This window comes from Leopardus geoffroyi, chromosome C1 (assembly GCF_018350155.1).
Source record: "Leopardus geoffroyi isolate Oge1 chromosome C1, O.geoffroyi_Oge1_pat1.0, whole genome shotgun sequence".
NCBI classification, from domain to species: domain Eukaryota; kingdom Metazoa; phylum Chordata; class Mammalia; order Carnivora; family Felidae; genus Leopardus; species Leopardus geoffroyi.
In genome coordinates this window covers 147,667,825-147,688,369 of record NC_059328.1, presented here as the reverse complement: position 1 = coordinate 147,688,369, position 20,545 = coordinate 147,667,825, and the positions used below count along the sequence as shown (strand labels likewise).

Below are 20,545 nucleotides of genomic sequence, written 5' to 3'. Positions count from 1 at the left end.
CTGGCCCCATTTAACATCCTTTTGGAAGTAGTCATTGGTATTTAATAGGGACATTGTTTATCATGAGGGATTCTAGATTGAGTGGTTTGGATTTTGTGTCAGGACATAATCACCTGGATAGGCGAGCTTGCTTCCTCCATGTTTGGGTTTCTTCCTCCATGTTTGGCTTAGTTTTTTTTTAGCAAAGAGCTATGTTCCTGTGCGTGCAGGTGGTGCTGCAGCTGCTTATTACAAGCTGTGACTCCCAGCAGCCACTGGCCCGGTGGAAAGCCCCACTGCCCCGCAAGGTGTATCTCCTGCCTTTGTTGTATCTAGGTGCCGCGTGTGTCTTTAGCCTGATTATACCCTGTGTTGATCCCCTTAGTCTCGTGGTAATTATCTCCTCCTCCCAGCCTCCCCCATCACCCCTACCTATAATTAAGGAGAAGAATGGAAGAGGGAACAAGTGGTGGACAGGCTGACGGACGTGTTGCTGCTGTAGGAGGGGGCGTGCCCCCCACAGAGCAGATCACAAACTAGAGACACCACGTTTTGGGAAATGCCTTCTCCAAGGGGCCTTTGCAATGTGGCCCACTTATGGCACCGCAGGGGCTGTCTAACAAGCAAATACCCATGACCAATGTCAGGAATCAGAACTGTTCTGGGATTATGTCTTTAAGACTCTGCAAATCCTCTTTTGAAATATATCCTCTGCCAAGAAATCCTTTAGGGAAGGTAGTGGCTGCTTGTCGGTCTCCTACACAGCACTGTTTTTTCTGTGTGTGTTTACGTGTGATTTTTTTTGGGGGGGGGATCCTTCAGAACGCATATCTCAAACTTAATAGACTCTCCCTTATGAAAAATATAAATGCATATGTAAATTCACAGATTTGGACTCCCAAGAAAATATCTACATTGATCTTGTTTGAAGGGAAGGAGTCCAGAAAGGTATTCAATTTGGACACGTGCAGGTTTTTTATTTTTTTATATTTTTGGCTTTCAGCACAACAGTGAAATCTAATACTCTGTACCATTTTCTTAATTTCACTAACTTCCAGGTGCTTTTAAAAACCATATATGTTTCATAGGTTTTAATAGAGGAATTTAACTGTAAACTTCGTAATTAGCAGCCAGTTATACTGTGCAGACACCGAGGGTGTTGAATTTGTTATGACAGTGGGTGGCCAGGAGGGGCAGGTTCCGGCTTACTTTTGAATGTCTTCACGGGAGAAAGGTGGTGGTGTTTATAGCCCCAGATTCAGTTCTTGCACGTAAACAGTGGAAGGGGGGGTAATAGTTGCAGGTGAGAGATGTCCTGGCTACCTCTCCTGTTCTCCAGTCCCACGTCACCTCTGTGTTGCTTTCTCCAGGGAAGGGCCGGTATGGTGAGGTGTGGAGGGGCAGCTGGCAGGGGGAGAACGTCGCTGTGAAGATCTTCTCCTCCCGGGATGAGAAGTCATGGTTCAGGGAAACAGAATTGTACAACACTGTGATGCTGAGGCATGAAAATATTTTAGGTAAGTACAAAGATAATCCCCTCGTTAATTTTATCCAGAAACAAAGAGTTGCCTCCCTTTGCCCTCTCAGAGTTGGTGGATGTGAATTTGCAAGTCTCCCTCAAAAAGGGATAATAGGGATCGTCAGCATTTATATAAAGTTTAATTTTCTTTTAATGCTAATTTCTTGTTTAAATCTGCAAAGAAGCGAAGTTTGAAGATTCTCTGGATGATGAAAATGAAATCATTATTGCTAATTCTTATTCTGTAGGTTGTTATTTAAGCAACAAAAATTTACCCCATATTGTTCACTTCAAGGCTTCATCCGTTGTTCTACTTACCGCACCCTTTTTGAATATTTATTGAATCAAACTAAGAAAGCTCTTTGGACGATTTCCTAGAGATTCACAGCTCCCAGGGACATCATAATTAAATGCACGTTCCCTCAAACTAGGCATGGTTTTTAAAGCCCAGATTTACAGAGGGATTTAGCATCCATTTTAATTTGGAAACGAAGGCTTAGAACCATTTGTGAAATATGTGAGGAGCCCATTGAAATACTGCTTTGGAAGTATAAGGGGTGAGAATATTCCTTGTTCCCATTGACTTCTGTGTCTTTGGAAAGTTTCTCTAAATGTGTTTATACTAATACATGTATGGGGAATGCTGCTCAGATGCTTTATTGGTGGGTATAAAGTTTATATAGAAATGGACTCTATAGGATAGTGTTGGACACCTCGTGGCTATTGGGTGAGATGTGGCTTATAGGAAGGCCATTACTAGAATTTATTTCTATTCCATCGCTGCCAATTTCGTATTAAACCCGAGTCAGGTTGTCCGCAAATAACGGTTTGACAGTTGTCTACAGTTTTGCTTTGACAGGATGGTTGTGTGTTCCATCTTAGAATTGTGTGTTTCTGCTGCTGTCTTCTCCCCTTACCTTACCTGCTGGGCCCTCACTGTCACCCAGTCGTGCTCACTTGCGTCATTACTGTTGGTCTCCCGTTTCCAGTCCATCTTGCTCCCCTGCTATACTTCTCATGGAGTCTTTGATGACTCCTGCATGGTCTGCCACATTTGTGCCTTCTGGGCTTGCCAATCCAGACTCCTTATTTGTTGGGGTCCCAAGGAGTCTCAGCCTTCCTCTACAAATATCCCCAGAGGGCAGCCACTTCTGATATTTGCCATTACTTGGGATTGCCACGAACATTCAAGTGTCCGTACCTTCGTTCGGTGGTCTTGATCACCCATGAGCCCACCCCACACTCCGCCGACTCCTCCTTCCATCAAAATTGCCCAATTCCCTTTCAGTTTATCCCAGAGGACTTACTTGTGCTTTTCTGCACGCCCTCGCTTTGTAACTGCGCTGTGGCCCTGCTCACATACTACCTTGTGTCATAGTTCGACGCATGTGTGTAACAGCAATGACTACTCAACACCAGTTACACTAGTTACTACTTACACTGCTGTACACGCTTAATGTGCATTTTCTCGCGTAATCTTCACCACAGTCATAAGAGGGTGGATACTCTTGTTTCGCTAGTTTTAACGGATGAGCTGACCAAGGTATAGAGGTTCCCGGCACCCATCAGGTTAGAGAGTAGAGCTGAGAGTCACGCTGGGCAGTCTGTCTGTAAATCACAGTTCTGTACTCTATGTGGTAGCTAGGTCAGGGAACTGCTTCTGTGATTCTACAGTGAAGAGTATGAGGTGAAAATTCATCCACAGTCAAAACTATCCTTAAATGTCCCAATTGTTCCTCTGACACTGGGGCAGACAGGTTGAGTAACAGATAAAGCATCAGTTATGTTAGAAGCCGTGATGTATAAGAAGTACTCATCTTTCAAGGGTGGAATTCTGTTAATGGGCAGGTGCACATACTCTTAATAAGTACGTATGTGGGCTCTGAGATTCATTAGCGGAAGGGCATGTTTAGGCACCCCTTCTTATTCTCATGGGCTCACAGGTTCATGGAGCAAAACGCTCTAGATATTGCGGGGCTATGCAAATCATCACTTTATCAGTGCTTTTGAGTTAAATGAACTGTGATACCATTCCATTGTATACCGAGAACAAGAATCATTTCCATTGTTTTTACTTTCATACTCAGAACCAAGGACAGTACCCGGCACATGGTAGGTGCTCAGTAAATGTTTGTTGTAAATTAGATTTAATCATAAGAGAAACCTGAAAGTCACTTTTGCAATAATGATTCACATGAGAGAAGTGACCACATAGTTGCAAAACACTGTTCATTTCTTATTACCAAATGATCCAAGGAAATTCTGTGTTCATGAGATCCTTCTAATAACATCATCATAATTGCAGCTGTATGAACTGATTTTACTGTGTAGTTCTTTTAGTTGAGAAAGCTCATTTAAAAATGCATCACTTTTTCTTTTTTTTTTCTTTTTTCTTTTTTTTCTTTTTTGGCTAAACTTGGTTCAACTTCGTTCCCTTGCTGTACAGTTTTCTGGATATAGAGACTTTAAGGTTTTCTGTGATCATTTCCTTTTCTATCAAAGGAGCATGTTGTATTGGGTATCGGATCATGATTTCCGTCCACCCTTGAGTATTGCTAACTCTAGCCCCTCAGAGTAAAAAAATTACAAACATTTACACATATATGCATACATATAAAACTCCGCACCCTCATTGTTTATCCCCCTCCAACAATATCTTTCAAATGACTCGTGTGGCTTTCAGCTCTTCCTTCTGCTCTGTCTGGTGTAGAAGTCAACAGACAAGTGGGTAATGGGAGGCTGTGCTATGTGGTGGCAGGAACGGTGGTCAGGAACTTGAGAAGCTGGTTTCTACTCTCAGCACCACTAACAACCCCACTGTGCGACTTTTGGCCAAAGTTATATGTTGCTGAGCATTCTTTTCCTCATTACTAAGACCAAGGGAGTTGAGTCAATGTGAGAATTTTACTCCAAAGTCTCATCTTACACTCTTTAAAAAAAAAAAAAATAGTAAAATGTGAAGTTTACTTTTTTAATCCTATTAAGCAGGAAGTTCAGTGACATTAAGTATGTTCTCCGTGTACAACCATCGCCACCCTCCATCTCTAGAACTGCCTCATACTCCTAAGTGGTACTGCCTAACCACTTAATCAGAATTTCTTGAGACCAAAGTGGAAGTAAAGGAAGCCACCTGCAAAAGATAGTACATTACAAAATTGTTGTGGCTTTAATTGAATACTGAGCTATTCTAAAATGTAGTACTAACCAGCTATTCTCGATACTTCCTGTGTTGAGCATCATATGAAGCACTGTACCTATAATTACTCTTCTATTCTCACAGTACCCCTTTGAGATTGATGATGACGTTATCCTTATCTTACAAATGAGGAAACCAAGGTGGAGATCTTACATGACTTGTGTGAGATCACCCAGCTTGGGAATGGTGGAGCCAGTTGGTACCCAGCCATCCAGCTCTGGGGCCCAACACTCTGCAGCACGTGCCCCACAGTGTAGTGGCCTCACTCCTCAGCTGTCATAGCTACCCAGCTCCTGGTTCCTGGGTGGGTCACCAAGGAGAGGCTCACAGGGGCCACTGGTGACCTAACATGATATTTTGGGTTTTATTTTCATTTTTGAGGAGCCTGGGAGGATGACTTTAGCTGTTAAATAAGAGGCTTTTGTTCTTTAAAAAAAATTTTTTTTTAAATATTTGTTTATTTTTGAGAGAGAGAGAGACAGAAAGTGTGAGCAGGAGAGGGGTGGAGAGAGAGGGAGACACAAGAATCTGAAGCAGGCTCCAGGCTCTGAGCTCTCAGCACAGAGCCCAGTGCAGGGCTCCAGCTCACGGACCGCAAGATCATCACCTGAGCTGAAGTCAGACGCTTAACTGACTGAGCCACCCAGGCACCCCTAAGAGGCTTTTGTTCTAATCACTTTTTCTCCCTGTTAATGAACACATCCAATGGCTGTGCCTGCGTTCCACCCAGGTACCTGTTCAATCTTCCCTAACAGTAGAGAGCTTTGACTGAAATTGCAAAAGTTCCATAAAAATGCTCTAGTACTCTCAAACAAATGTAGGTCTATAATTCACACTTGGGAGATAAACAGTTAAAAAGAAATCCTGCCTGTTTAAAAGTCATTTTCCTGGAAGGTCTAGAGCATAATTAATGGGACAAAATCCTTCTCTAAAACCTAAGGGGCTTAGGGGAAGGTAAGTGAATAAATAAACTAACTTACTTACTTACTTACTTACTTACTTTCTTTCTTTCTTTCTCTCTCTCTCTCTCTCTCTCTCTCTCTCTCTCTCATCAGTCAGTCAGAGACTTCTTTCTCCCTTAAGCAGAGAAATCAGTAGAGACTATATAAATACACAAACAGTAACTTAATTTCTTTTCAGTGGTGCTTATAGTTTAGGATATTTATTTTTGAACATGATTAACAATATCATTTGGTTTAAAAGGATAAAGCAGAAACATTTTCTTTAGTAAGAATGACTAATAGGTAAGTACACATATTATGGCCTGTGAAGGGCTCCAGGAGAAATGGCTATGGTGACACAGACTGGAGAGGGGAAGGCGTGCAGGAGTGAGGCTGCCTGTGGGAACCAGCTCAGAGGGAAGTGGAGAAGGAGGTAGGGTATCACGTGTGGAAACATTACTTCCTTTACTTTGCAGATGTCCAATGGATACAAGTGTCAAATTGTCTTTCTCTGAGTAGAAAGGAGCTTGTTTGGGGGCAGTATGGCATCATGGGTAAGAGTAGGGGTTCTAGAGCCAAGCTACTGGGACCATTACTGGCCTTAACGTCAATGATGTCTTCTGCCTCCTTTCTGTCGTTTTTGGAGGATTATGTGCAGACCATGTAGAACTGTGCCTGGCACCTTGTTAGTCCCAGTATTTACTAGCTGCTTCTGTTGCTGCTGATGATGATCAAATAGGGGACATTTCTTTGTTCCCAGAGTTTTCTGTGTAAGCAATGGTGTACCCAGATGGCTAGCACCAAACTTGGGGTCGGCAGCTACTTAATGGATGTGTAATTTGGCATCTCCTAGCAGCAGTTTCATTATTTATAAACTGACTGTAATGATATCTGTGTTACTAGTGTATTGAGAAAAATCCCATGAGAAAATACATGTGAAAGTGACACGAATTTTATATCAAGCACTATGCAAGTGTGAGACATGTTCCACGTATTTGTGTTTTTCTACATCCTTTCACAAGTCATTTAATCCTTCCTGAAGCCACAGCTTTTCTTTTGTTTTTAATATTCTTTTATTTATAAGTTCCAAATGTCACTGCCTGTAGTGGACATTAGCGGGGTATTGTGTGTGTGTGTGTATAAATATTTACATGTGCATATATAAAATATGTATATGTGTGTATATAAAAAGATATGTGTGTGTGTGTGTATATATATACACACACACACACACACACACATATATGGAGAGAGAGAGCACACACATATATATATATATATACACACACACACATACACACACACACACACACACACACACACACACACACACATATATATGGAGAGAGAGAGCATGTGAGAGTGAGTGCATGGAAAACACCTCTAGCAGAAAAGGCAAGCATGCACATCACAATTTATTCCATAGGTTAGAAAGTTCTAGAGGTCATTCACTTTGCTCAAGGGTCCCCTCAGAATGTCTAGAAAAATCTCTTCCTACCACTTTATCGACCTCTGTCAAATCTCACTTCTTAAAAAGAAGTCTTGAAAAGTGGTCTTGAAAAGACCACTTCAGTTATCACTTCTTGGTGGAAGCCTGTTGTAACATCTGGTCTGAATTATTAGCAGTCCCTATTTGGGACTCATGTTGCCCTTTACAGATGTAACAGTACTTTTCATTATATTCATTACATTATATTGTAATTTTTCCTTTTTATATCTGTCTTCTTCTCTAGCCAACAGACACTATTATCTTAGTTTTCTTGTGTGATTGACAAAGAGCATCATAGGTGCTTATTATATTTGGTTTCTTTTTTATTTGATGAGTAGTCAGTCATTTAATATAAATTTATCCCTTTATCTTTCATCTGAGTAGAGAGAATCCAGAGAACCTAAACGAGTGGCCCAGTATTACACAGCAAATCACAGGCAGAGTCAATATGAGAACATAGGTGTCTAGATACTATATGTTTTTTTTTTTAACGTTTAAATGTTTTTTAAGGTTACTTATTTTGAGAGCAAGCAAGAGTGTGAATGGGGGAAGGGCAGAGAGAGAGGGGAGAGAGAGTCCCAAGCAGTCACCACACTGTCGGCACAGAGCGCTGACACAAATTGTGAGAGCATGACCTGAGCCGAGATCAAGAGTCTGTCGCTTAACCGATGGAGCCACCCAGGTGCCCCTAGGTCGGGTGGTCGATGAATAATCTGTGCTTGGAATATGAGCATGATAAAGAGTTTGATGCTATCATTATGGGTAAACACGAAGATATTCTTCCTATCTTAATGCAATGTATAATATTTTAAAGGATTATTTGTCATGGAAATGAATATGGAAATTTCCTATTCATTAGCAGTACCTTGTTATGGAATAAATAGTATTGCATTTTTCTGTTGATGCCTCTGTAAACCTTCTTTCATGGAAGTTTAATGATTTTTTGTTGTAGGTGGTATCTATCTTATAGGTTTCTATTTCTGTGTACCGAAAGTTATAATGTGAAATTCTTACATGTCTGCTAATTTTGTTCTTGCTCTTTCCAGGTTTTATTGCTTCAGACATGACATCAAGACACTCCAGTACCCAGTTATGGTTAATTACACATTATCACGAAATGGGATCGTTGTATGACTATCTTCAGCTTACTACTCTGGATACAGTTAGCTGCCTGCGAATAGTGCTGTCTATAGCTAGTGGTCTCGCACATTTGCACATAGAGATATTTGGGACCCAAGGGAAACCAGCCATAGCTCATCGAGATTTAAAGAGCAAAAACATCCTGGTTAAGAAGAATGGACAGTGTTGCATAGCAGATTTGGGTAAATTTTTAAAAATATTTCTTAATTACCATTTTTACTTCTGTTGCAGTCCATCCTTTAGCTAGGTTGCATCCATCCCACTGCCCCCCGCAACCTTTCGTTATGAAACATGTCAAGCATGCAGACAAATCAAAAGAACTTCATAGTGAATAGCTGTATACCCACCGCCTAGATTCTGCCATCAACATTTTACTGTTCTTAAGCTTTGCCACACATCATCCATCCCCTCTCATCAATCCATCTTAATCTTTGATGCATTAAGTAAACTGCACACAAAAGAGCCCTTTCTTGTAAAGACTCGAGCATGTATACCACTGTGTCATTCACCAGAGTGACTACTGTGTGTTTACTTTTTTCTTTCCAGGTGAAATTTCAATTTCATGTGAAACGAACAAACGTTAAGTAATACATTCTCAGAGTTTTGACAAGTGCTGTAAAATCCAAATGTCTATCGAAAGTTAGACCTTCGCATTACTTTGGAAAGTCACTTCATGCTCATGCAGTGCGTCGCTGCCCCAGCCCACCCTCAGAGGCAACCAATAGTGTGTAGCATTCTCATTTCCCAAACCTTTACACAAAGTAGGTACACAAATAACCTAGGGAATGAGTTCATCTTGAAAATGTTTCTAAAGTTGTTTTTTTCTGTAACCATGGCAAAATTGTCAACGAAGAAAGAGAAAACCTAACCCAGTTCGCAATTTGCCCTGCTGGGATACCTCATTCCTGTGGTGTTAGGATACTGCTCAGTGTGAGCTTTAATTGCATTATAAATAAGACTGTTTTCATTTATAGCGACATTGTATATAAAACCATCTTCAACTTAGACTCCTTGGATATTGGCTGAGTAATTACGCTAATGGGAACTGAATTGTAATATTGGTTATTCATGTCAGTGGACTATTGAGAGTCCTCACTCTATTTGATTAAAAAATGGTTTATATTATTTTCCTCCATATACCTGTAGTTATTGTTCCTAGTATTCCCATACTTGTAGGCTGATAAAGGTTTGGACAGTATTAGCTCTATGATATAGATGATAGAATTTATTCTTGTTTTTAAACACAAAAGACTCGACATGTCAGGAAAATTTATTTCTTTTGTTATTTCTTTAAAGTCTTTGCATTCATGCTGAGAATTATTGTACAATGTTTTGCAAGTGTGAGAAGACAGCTACTAAGGATAGCATTGAAAGGGCATGGCTCTAAAGCTTTTTGTGGGCAGTTGTAGTTGTGGTGTACTGGACTTTCATGGCAATGCCATGGCTTTTGGAGCAGGGTGATTTGGGCTGGAATCCTGATTTTCCCAGTTATTCACCCCGTATATCTGTGCAGGTGTTTTAATCTGTTTACCTGCCCGAAGTACACGACCACTTATTTTCGGTGTTAGGGTAAGGGGCTTAGCAAGGAACACTTTAGCGTTTGACACTGTGCACTGTACTTCTGTACTGTTTCAAATGTTCATAACGCTGCGTTCAACTATTACTCATGTTACTAAAAATCACTTATGCCTACCTCACATGATTCTTACAAGATTCAGAAGTTACAATACTTGCGTTGCAAATGATAAGCATTCAGAGGGTGGTTGCTGTTATAGTCCAGTGGTCTAGGGGAGATGGAAAATTGAGGAGGCTGTTGGCTTTGGTTATGGGACTTGATAGGGAGTCAGAGGTGTTTTTCAGTAAGTCCAAGTAATTCGCGATTCATCTGTCTTTCTTTTGGCCTGTAGCCTTCCAGTTAGATACACGGATTTGTAGAAAAATCTGTGTTAAGGTGTTTATTATTCAGGGAGTAGATCCTTTGAACAGAAGACAGCTCGTCCTGTAAGATCATCATTTGTTTAATTTTTCACTTTATACCCAGAAATTAAGGATCACTCATTAGAAATCATGTTCTGTTATTTGAAACTGCAAAAATTTCAGTATTGTATTTATTTTTCTAACTTTTTATTATAAAAAATGCAAACACACAGAAAGGCTGAGGGAATAGTAAGTATAAAGATCATTCATATCCACAGCACTTAGATTCAGCAGTTGTTAAAATTTTGCCATATTTGCTTTATATGTAGCTGAACGTGTATCTTTGCTGATACATTTGAAAATAAGTTGCAGACATCACAACACTTCTAAATATTTCAAAATGCATCTCTTAAAAATACCAAAATATATCTGCATGATCATTTTATCAAACCTAAAATTATTGATAATTCAATAATATCATTTAATGTCCATTTTCAGATTTTTCTGTTTTTTTCAAACAAGAATTCAGTCAAGGTTCACCCATTGCATTTGGATATTTTGTCTCTTTAAGTAGTGTGATAATTATCTATTACTGGGTAACAAACTATCTCTAAAACTTAGCAGCATAAAATAACAAATTTGTTATCTCACATCTGAGGGTCAGCAATCTTGGAATGACTTAGCTCTACGGTTCTGGCTCAGGATCTGGTGGGGGTTCCAGTCAAGCTGTCGATTAGAGCTCCAGGCACCTGAAGGCTTGATGAGGGCTGGAGGAACTTCCAGGATGGCTCCACTCACATGACTATTGGTGGGAGGCCTCAGTTCCTTGTCACGGGGACCTCTCCACGGGGTTGTGTGAGTGGCCTCATAACACAAGAGGACTGATAGCGAGCAGAGAGGAAGCCATGATGCCTTATATGTCCTAATTTTGAAGATATACACTCATTTCTGCCGGGTTCTGTTTGATAGCACAGCCTACCCTCAAGGCAGAGGGAGTTGAACTTCACCTCTTGAAAGGAGAAGTCTCAAAGAACTTGAGGACATATTTTTAAACCACCACAGTTAGTACTGCCATGATCTATTTAAACTGCTCCTTTTTATATTCTGTTATTTTGACTCCTTGGTTCTGGAAACAGTAGAGAGGTATATATGTTTTGGGAGACAGTGGCCACAGAATCTTGGGGTTGATTATAAAAGGCAGGGAAAGAGGAACCGGTCTGATTTAGTGAATGCAATCGCTGATGTCTCTAGTAATTTTTCAGGGTGAGATAACAGGTGCCATCCCTGTGGCATGATAAGGAGTCATCATCGCACACACTCAGAGCCACAGAGCAGGAGCAGAAGTGTTCCTAGATGGCCTGAGGGATCCCCAAAGGATCCTTGGGTTGCAAAGGTTTACACAGGCTGCTTGTTCCAATGTGGCACTTTTCATTGTGTGTTAAAGGAATTATTTTCAGTTGGTCAGCATGGATATCAAAAAGTAATTTTATCCTCACAATGAATCATGCATGTATCTGCCTAACCCTCCTGGTCTGTGTGGAATGCCAGGTTACTCTGATTGAGGAATTCTGAAATGAGGGATGGTTTAAGAAAGGGCTTCAAACCCATTTAACAGGAGAGCTGTGCTTTGAATTGAGGGCTAGTTTAATGCTGTCTGTACGCATGACTTTAGAGAAAAGCCTGTGGGCTTGGTCAGCGTTGCTAAGTCTCAAGTGAGCATCCCTTCCTTAAGGGAAGGAGTCTGCCCTTTAAGTAGTGATACGTTACCGCAGATTCGCTGCCTCACACTGTTGGAAATTTGTGTTTGCACACAATCGGGAGCTGTGGCGGAGCAGGAGAACTTAATTTCCTTTTGGTAAGACCCTTGGAGATTCCCACTTAACATGTGAGCCTGTTTTCCTGTGGACTTCAAACACTGGCCTCACAGTGCTTCGGTGCTTCAGTTTATTATTCCCCCAAGTCTTTTTGTCTCAGGGGTTCATGTGTTAACTTAATAGCGTCAGGATGTTTCTGGCATTAGTTCTTTTTTCTGTTGGTGACAGGTGTCATCACAACAGTATTCCAGATTGCTCTGGATGTAGTGCAGCAGTGACCACGATTACCATGAGAGGGCGCTTCTGATTGGGGTTGGTTTGAAAGACCTTCAGCAACCCTCTGTGAGAAAGGTAGTGAACTGACCCGCCCTGTTGTCTTCTTCCCTTTAGGCCTGGCAGTCATGCATTCCCAGAGTACCAATCAGCTCGATGTGGGGAACAACCCCCGTGTGGGCACCAAACGCTACATGGCCCCTGAAGTTCTAGATGAAACCATTCAGGTGGATTGTTTTGATTCTTACAAGAGAGTTGATATTTGGGCCTTTGGACTTGTCTTGTGGGAGGTGGCCAGACGTATGGTGAGCAATGGTAAGTATCTGATCTCATGTAGTAATGTCCTTTTCCAAGTCGTCTTGATTCTACGAACTTTAAAAGGGCAAAGGAAATATTTAAGTCCACAATGCACCATGAATCATACTTATTCCTTGAATCATACATCAGGCTATCAGCATCTATATTTGATTTATGGCTAGTAGGTGGAATGTAATGGCATTATATTTTAGCTACACAAGAGGAAATGATGGTTGAAAAAGAAGAATATTTTGGGCTGGGACATCTGCTCCTAGCGCTGCCTCCCCAGTGCCTCAAGTATAAGCCCCCAATAAATGCTTCCTGTCTCTTAAAAAAAAAAAAAGAATATTTCTGGAAAAGACTGTTCTTCAGCTTTTCTTTTGATTGGTCCATATTTCATTCTTTCCTTTCTCCATCTTCCTATTCTCCCTTTCTTCCCACCCTCCCTCCTCCTCTTCTCTTCTCACAAGTGAGGTTTAACATGAAAGAATGCTTGAGTAAATCGAAGTGTGAATCCTGCTATGTTAGATATTTTTACTTCCTAAAGTTGGATTATTGAGAAAATAACGCTCAGGTTGCACACTCAGAATTCACTTCTTTGTGAGAAGCAGTCTATACCTTCTTAATTAATGAAGTTTGAATTCAGGAAGTCCTGAACAGGTGGTTAATGCTGGGCCTCTTAGAAGTACGTTTTCTGAAATGGTGTTCAGTGAGAGAAGCATAGGTCAATCATTTTTAACCTGTGACTCATACAATAAAGTCTTACTTACTCTTGTCTTTCGCGTGTCCCCATTAGCCACAAGTACGTTGTTGAACTTTACTAGAAGTACACTGTATTCTGAAAGAACTAAATATACTGTTCCAAATTGCACACTCTCCAGCTACCCACAAAGTGGTTATTATAGCGAGCTCTCTTGACTCACCTAAATAAACTTCTTCTTCTGAACTGGAAGTCTTATTTCAGAGGACATGTCTGAAATTGTTGCAGAAAAACAGGAAAATGGCATATATTTAGATTAATACTCATTTTCAAAAGATACTGTCCCCTCCTAGCACTTGCTGGAATCCTGGATTTGAAGTATTAAATAATGTGCGAACTCTCAAGGATTGAGATTCTTGGGGCAATCATAATTTTCCTGAACAACATAACCAGAGAATAAGAAGTTCTTTGAGGAAAGTTGAATCAGGGTAATTTAACATAGCTTTCGTGTGCAATAATTAAAACTGGCATGCCTTCACGGTAGCTGCTGAAGCTGCCGCTTTTCCTTTTTTCTTTTTTTTCTCTAACAGCAAAGCCTGTCTGGCTTTGATACCCTTAGGGAATTTGTTAAGAGCAATGTTTCAGATTAAACATAAACATACATGCATCGTAACTGGACAGTTCTTTTAGTTTTCTTTTTCTTTTCTTTGTTCTGATGGAGCCATGAACATTTTCTTGGTAATTGTTTCTCAATCATTGGGAGCTTACTGACTTGCATTTTGTGCCATTCAAGTGCCTTGAGAATTATCTGCAACAGGGAGATTGTTTTGCTGATTTATGAAGTTCTGAACTTTGCCTGGAATTGCACATCGGCTTCATTTGCCTACCCCCTCACCAATAATCTTTGAGCATCTTGGAACTGAAAATTTAATTGTAATTAGTTTATTTTATCAAACAACTTAGAGACGGATTGGCATCATAATGAACCATGCAACAGGGAACCTGCCCCAAATTAAGCGGAAACGAATATCCCAAGGCTAGGATGGTGGCAGTCCGGCAGTGGGTGTGCTGGAGCAGCACCAAGCAAGCCTGCATGACGAAAGCCGAACTTGGCAGAGACTTGGGGATTGGGCTTTGTAAGAATTCTTGTTGCAAACGTGTTCCCTGTGTCACAGGCATAAACCCAAGTGGCTCTTAGAAGCTTAATAGGAGTCCATTTGAAATTAGAATCATCAGTTTAAAATTTAGCTCAACAAATGGTAGTTTGCATCATCTGTTTAACATTATTTTGGGGAAAAAAATCATGAGGAGAGAAAGACTATTTTGGTGGGTGTTTTTGATTGATTTCCTCTTACGTCATCATTTAGGTGGTTCTCAAGTTCCTAAAATTCCGGTGAGTCGAGCTTCTCTTCTGTGTTGTGGTTTGAGTTTTTGGAGGAGGTAAGGGTATGTTGTGTCTCATTTTAAATCAGTTAGTGTCCCTTGGCAGTGACTAATTTGATATTTTCCCGTCTCTTTTTAGTCCCCCTTTTCCCATGAGTGTTCACATGTGCACGCACTCATGCACACATGGAAATCACCTTATCTGAACTCAGAGTAGGTTTGCATGTGGGATTGAACACTTTCAGGTTTATTATTAATATTTTAGTTATTACTACACCAAAACAGAAAAATGAGAGAAAATCTGCCCTTAGTTCGAACATCTATATGCCTTTCCACTTCTCTGTGCACCCACGTGTATGTTTCTGACTCCATTGTAATCATAGTATATATACAGTTCTGTATCATCTTTTTTCATTTGAGTGTGCCTTTAACGTTAGTCTGGTTTTAAGTGGTCACGTGACATTTTAGTGGCCACTTTCATATTTTAGACATCCCGTCTCCTCCACCTGGGGCATACTAGTTCATACAACTTTTTCACTTGGGGAATTAATTCTTAATCCGAAAACAAGTAGACCTAATAGGTCAGGGTATGGAGGTTTTTATGGCTTGATACATATGCCAAATTGCTTTTCATAAGAGTTGTACTAATTTACAATATCTCACTCACCCCAGGGTGTGATGTACCTATTTCACGTTCTTGCCAGCTTTAGGAGCTGTCATTAAAAGAATATATATTTTTGAAATTATTGCATATAAAACGTACCTCATTTAAATATATGAATATCTTATCTTAGGAAGGTCATTATAATTATGCATCCTTTGAGTTTCCGAGCCCATGATAAAAATTGATGACCAGATAGTTCTCCTGGAGCAGTATGATCCTCAAGTGAACCATGAGTATAAAAATATGTTGCATTTTGTATTTTCATTGGAATGTTGCATTTATTTGCTGCTAATAATAAGCTTCATGCTGTTTCTGTACAGGAAATGAGAATTAAGTCCATTTGCACATCTGAAAACTTCTCAGTAGTGTCTTTTGGAATTTACTTCTTATGTTTAGATTGACACTGAATTTGGAATTGGTAGGAAGGAAAATGGTTTTCTCATCTGTCCTGTGTGAATTTTATGTCTCAATGTAAGGCAGGGGTTGGCCTGGATCAGTAGTTCTTTAAACTGAGTGTGTGTCAGATTTGTCTAGAAACACAGAATGCTGAGGCCTCCCTGCCCCGCCAGAGTTTCTGATTTAGGAGGTCTAGGGTTGGACAGAGAGCTTCCCTTTCCAACAGGGCTGCAGGTGATCCCCACATTACTGTTGGGTCAGGGGCCATAGTCTTGAGATCTCATGTGAACGTGGTATCAGTCAGTCTTCCCGGTCCGGGAAATAGACTGCCTCCAGAATGTGGACAGTCTGTCCCAGCAGGATACCCATGACTTGTTTCTGATGCTTTAGGTGTAGATACTTGCTCTCTCTTGCATGCTTAAGAGGGGTTCATTTCTTTAAGAGTCTTATATATAGACCCTGGCCTTTCTAGATTTTTTGCTACTTCTCTGAGAGTATTCTGGCAGTATTCTTTTCTTCTTTTGATAGTTCTGTGGATACATTTGTGTCTGATTACCTGAGTTCAGTGTGGTGTGAGGACAGCACCTTACAGGGGGGGTTGCATAGGTAAATGGGTACATCATCACTGTCAACTTGTGCCATTTAGCTTTGGTCTGATAGAAGACCTTTAGTAGCCCCTTCCAAGCATCCCCCAGTAGCGTGCTACCTCTCCAGGATAGAAGCCCTTTCCCTGGAGCATCAGCTTTCAGTGTTCTGCCTTGTTCATATCTCTGTATGCAGAAACCCCATAGTTGTGTTGTTCTCGTACTGTGATCACCTGCTCATGGATTTCAGAACCAAATAAGATCATCTCCATCACCCATCCTCCAGCATATTTTTGTAGTGTCATCTGGGCAGAATGAGCCTCTGTTCACCTCCATGCAGCTCACAGTCTACTGTTACATATTTTAACAGTTTTCATTGAGACTTAATGTCATATAAGTTTGTCATTTAGGTGACAGGCACACTTCACTATCGTCAATACACTAGCAATTTTGAAAAGGCACTATACCCAGATTGGAGAGGCAGACACATTCCGAAGATAGGATACTGTTCCTTTATTGTGTTTGGGTGCTGAACATCTTGTTGTGACACGTTTCTGTCTTCCCTTGCTGTGGCTTTCCTTGGGGCCAGAGCACTGCTCCTAGAAGCTATCGAGTGGTGCCCTTTGTGTGCCACTGCCCTTGGGCCCTCCCAAGGCGGTGTGACGTCATCCTTAACATTTCAGGCTGTGAAATCATACTCTCCGACTTGATCACTTACATCAGTTTCATCATCCAAAAAATATTGGTGGTGGTAATATTCACTTTAAAAAGCTCTGATGATGAACTGAGACAATGTATGTAAAGCATCTCATGTGTCTCTGGCATGTAGTGAGTGTTCGGTGATGGGGCCATGGGTATTTACTGTTCCATTGAAAATGAGTGTCAGGGGGCGCCTGGGTGGCTCAGTCGGTTAAGCGGCCGACTTCAGCTCAGGTCATGATCTCACGGTCTGTGAGTTCGAGCCCCATGTCGGGCTCTGTGCTGACAGCTCAGAGCCTGGAGCCTGTTTCAGATTCTGTGTCTCCCTCTCTGGCTGACCCTCCCCCGTTCATGCTCTGTCTCTGTCTCAAAAATAAATAAACGTTAAAAAAAAATTAAAAAAATGAGTGTCAGAGGACAATGGTGTGCTTGTGGACCTCAGTTGGCCTTCCCTCACCTCTCCGTATGTTAATCCTTCACTCAGATATTACATTTGTTTTTCTCTTCACTTCCCATGGGAGTGCTGGGTGGACACACTTGTTTCACCATTACTGGCTTTATTTTGTGATGGACTCCAGTGTTAAAATGTATCTCATAAAAAAAATCCTTGCTGGCCCGGCTGCATCTTTTAATGGGGTGAAGACTAGGAAATATTTGTTAGAATGGGTTTTACAAAGTACATGTGTCAAACACGAATTTATTCTAAATAATCCTTGGGCTTCTGTTCTAAGCACAGTGCGCTTATATATGAAAGCCATGACAACTTTTATTTTCTTTACCAACTTAATATCCACTATATTTCATGATTTCATCTCACTAGGGTATATTAAGTTTTGAACAAAGGGAAGAATAATCATATTAGGAAATTTTTTGAATATTCATTAATTTCTTTCAGGTGTTGTGTTTGGTTGAGCCTTTAATTATAAGTGGCTGGGGACAGGCATATGGAGGTGGAGTGGGAAGGAAGGGTATTTTCCCACTGATTCCTAGAATTTCACGTCCCTGGTTTAGAGATCCAGACCAGAGGATGGCAATCATGCCCTCATGACAAAATTACCTGAGTCAGGCAGAACTTCATTGGTTCAAGTAACAGTGTGTTAAATCTTGTAACAGCCCGGCATTCAGTGAACAATACATTCTTCACCTCATAGGAGACCCCTGTAGTGCCAACTATTTGGACCTTCTGTGGACCTGCTCTCTTTAGGTTTTAACACTGTGCCAGATCTAAGCCCTCTAAGCTCTAGCTTAGAGCAGGGCTCTGTAGCTCACCTACACTTTTTGTCCCCCTCCTCTGACAACTAACTGTGACATTAATGTATATTGCTAGTAGGGCCTTACTACACAGTAACCTACAAACCATTTGCTATGTTACGTTGATAAGAATCCCCAAGATAGCAGTTACTTTTATAATTCTAACACAGATCTCTGAGAACAGAGTCAGTCTTGACTTGAGTGACGTGCATGGTCCCACATGCCTGTGGACTGCAGTACAGGTGGAGGCATGGACCTGCCACGTGTATACTCTACCTAGCAGGGAACAGAGCTGTTCTTCCAACCCGCTTCCTGTTTCAGAAAGGAGTACTTGGCTGTGGGGTAAGGCAGGGCTTCCCAGTGAGTATGCGGTGTTAGGTTACAGAAATGCCTGAGGTACTGATTCTCTTAAACCTCCGGCAGGGAGACGGGGACCAGAACCCCCTATACTGTCGGCATCTCTAATTCAGCAGCCCCATCCATTTATCTGCTAGTAATGTTTGATGGGGGCCATGGCACAAAAAATGTTTGAAGTCCTCCCGTTAGGAATAAGTGAGACGACACACATCTTAGAAATACCTTTTTGAATCTTGGAAAACAGAGTTCACGGAAAGGCATTCTTTCCGGTGACACTAATTTGTACACGTATTACTTCATGCTTTTTTCCATACCGAAATGGTACTTTTACCATTATTTTAATCTTTTTCTTTTCATTGGAGTTTTTCAAACTTAGTCTTTTGAGGTCTAGCTGATACACAATGTTACATTAGGTGCAGGTACACAACATAGTGAGTCAACAAGTCTGTATATTATGCTGTGCTCACATAATTGTAGCAACTGTCACCATACAGCACTATAACAATACCACTGACTGTATTCCCAATGCTGTACCTTCCATTCCTGTGACTTATTCTGTAACTAGAAACTGTTACCTCCTTTTCACCCATTTTGCCTCACCCCCTTCCCCTCCAGTACCCATCAATTTGTTCCCTGTATTTATGGGTCTGTTTCTGCTTTTTGTTTGTTCATTCGTTTGGGTTTTTTTAGATTCCATAGTAGATAAATTCATCTGGTATTTGTCTCTTTCTGTCTGACTCTGACACTTCATAGCGTAGTACCCTCTAAGGCATCCATTTTGTTGCAAATGGTGAAATCTCATTCTTTTTTTTATAGCCGAGTAATATTTCCTTGTGTACCTATGTATGTGCACAGAATGCCTTTCTGTGAACTCTGTTTTCCGAGCATCAAAAAGGTATTTCCACTATGTCTGTTGTCCCACTTATCGTTCCTAACAGGAATACTTCAAACACATACATAGAGTCTTTACCCATCCCTCTGTCAACGGACATGTGGATTGCTTGCATATCTTGACTATTGTAAATAAGGCTGCGATAGGTATAGGTGTGTATAGATTGTTTTGAATTAGTATTTTCATTTTCTTGGGGTAAGTACCCAGTAGTGGGATTACTCAATTGGATGGTATTTCTCTTTCAAATTTTTTTGAGGAACATCCATACTGGTTTCCACAGTGGTTGCACCAATTTAGATTTCTACCAACTGTGCACGAGAGTTTTGCTCTACGTCCTTCACAGCACCTGTTTATTTCATGTGTTTCTGACACTAGCCTTTCTGACACGTGTCAGGAGATACCTCATCGTGGTTTTGATTTGTATTTCCCTGATGGTGAGGGATGTTGAGCATTTTTTCATGTGTCTGTTAGCCATCTGGATGTCCTTGGAAAAAGATCTGTTCAGGTCTTCTGCCCATTTTCATTCAATTTTTTTTTTTTTTGGTATTGTCTAAGTTCTTTATATTTTGGATATTAACCCTTTATTGGATGTATCATGTGAAATATCTTCTCCCATTCACTGAATTCCCTTTTCATTTTGTTGGTTTCCTTCACCGTGCAAAGCTTTTAATTTTGGAATCATCTCAGTGGTTTATTTTTCCTTTTGTTTTTGTTGCCTGAGGAGACATATCTAGAAAAATGTTGTTATGGCCGATACCCAAGAGATTACTGCTGATGGTACTTCTAGGAGTTTTATGGTTTCCGGTCTCACTTTTAGGTCTTTAATCCATTTTCAGTTTATTTTTATGTATGGTGTGACAAAGTGGACCAGTTTTCCCAGCACCATTTATTGAAGAGAATGTCTTTTCCCCATGGTATATTCTTGCCTGCTTTGTCATTGATCAATTGACCATATAAGTATGTGGGTTTTTTCTGGCTGTCTATTCTCTTTCATTTATCACTGTGTCTGTTCTTTACTGGTGTCATACCGTTTTCATTATTATAGCTTTGTAGT

At 40.7% G+C, this 20,545-nt stretch overlaps 1 protein-coding gene across 3 annotated transcripts in view; it reads left to right on the top strand.

The window, feature by feature from the left end:
- ACVR1 (activin A receptor type 1) overlaps window positions 1–20,545 on the top strand; it is an 88,098-nt gene that overhangs the window by 46,566 nt on the left and 20,987 nt on the right. For all 3 annotated transcript variants that reach the window (XM_045479898.1, XM_045479897.1, XM_045479899.1), the window contains 3 exons: window positions 1,350–1,496; window positions 8,171–8,446; window positions 12,386–12,583. In XM_045479898.1, coding sequence (XP_045335854.1) covers window positions 1,350–1,496; window positions 8,171–8,446; window positions 12,386–12,583 — 621 coding nt within the window. The remainder of the gene's footprint in view (window positions 1–1,349; window positions 1,497–8,170; window positions 8,447–12,385; window positions 12,584–20,545) is intronic.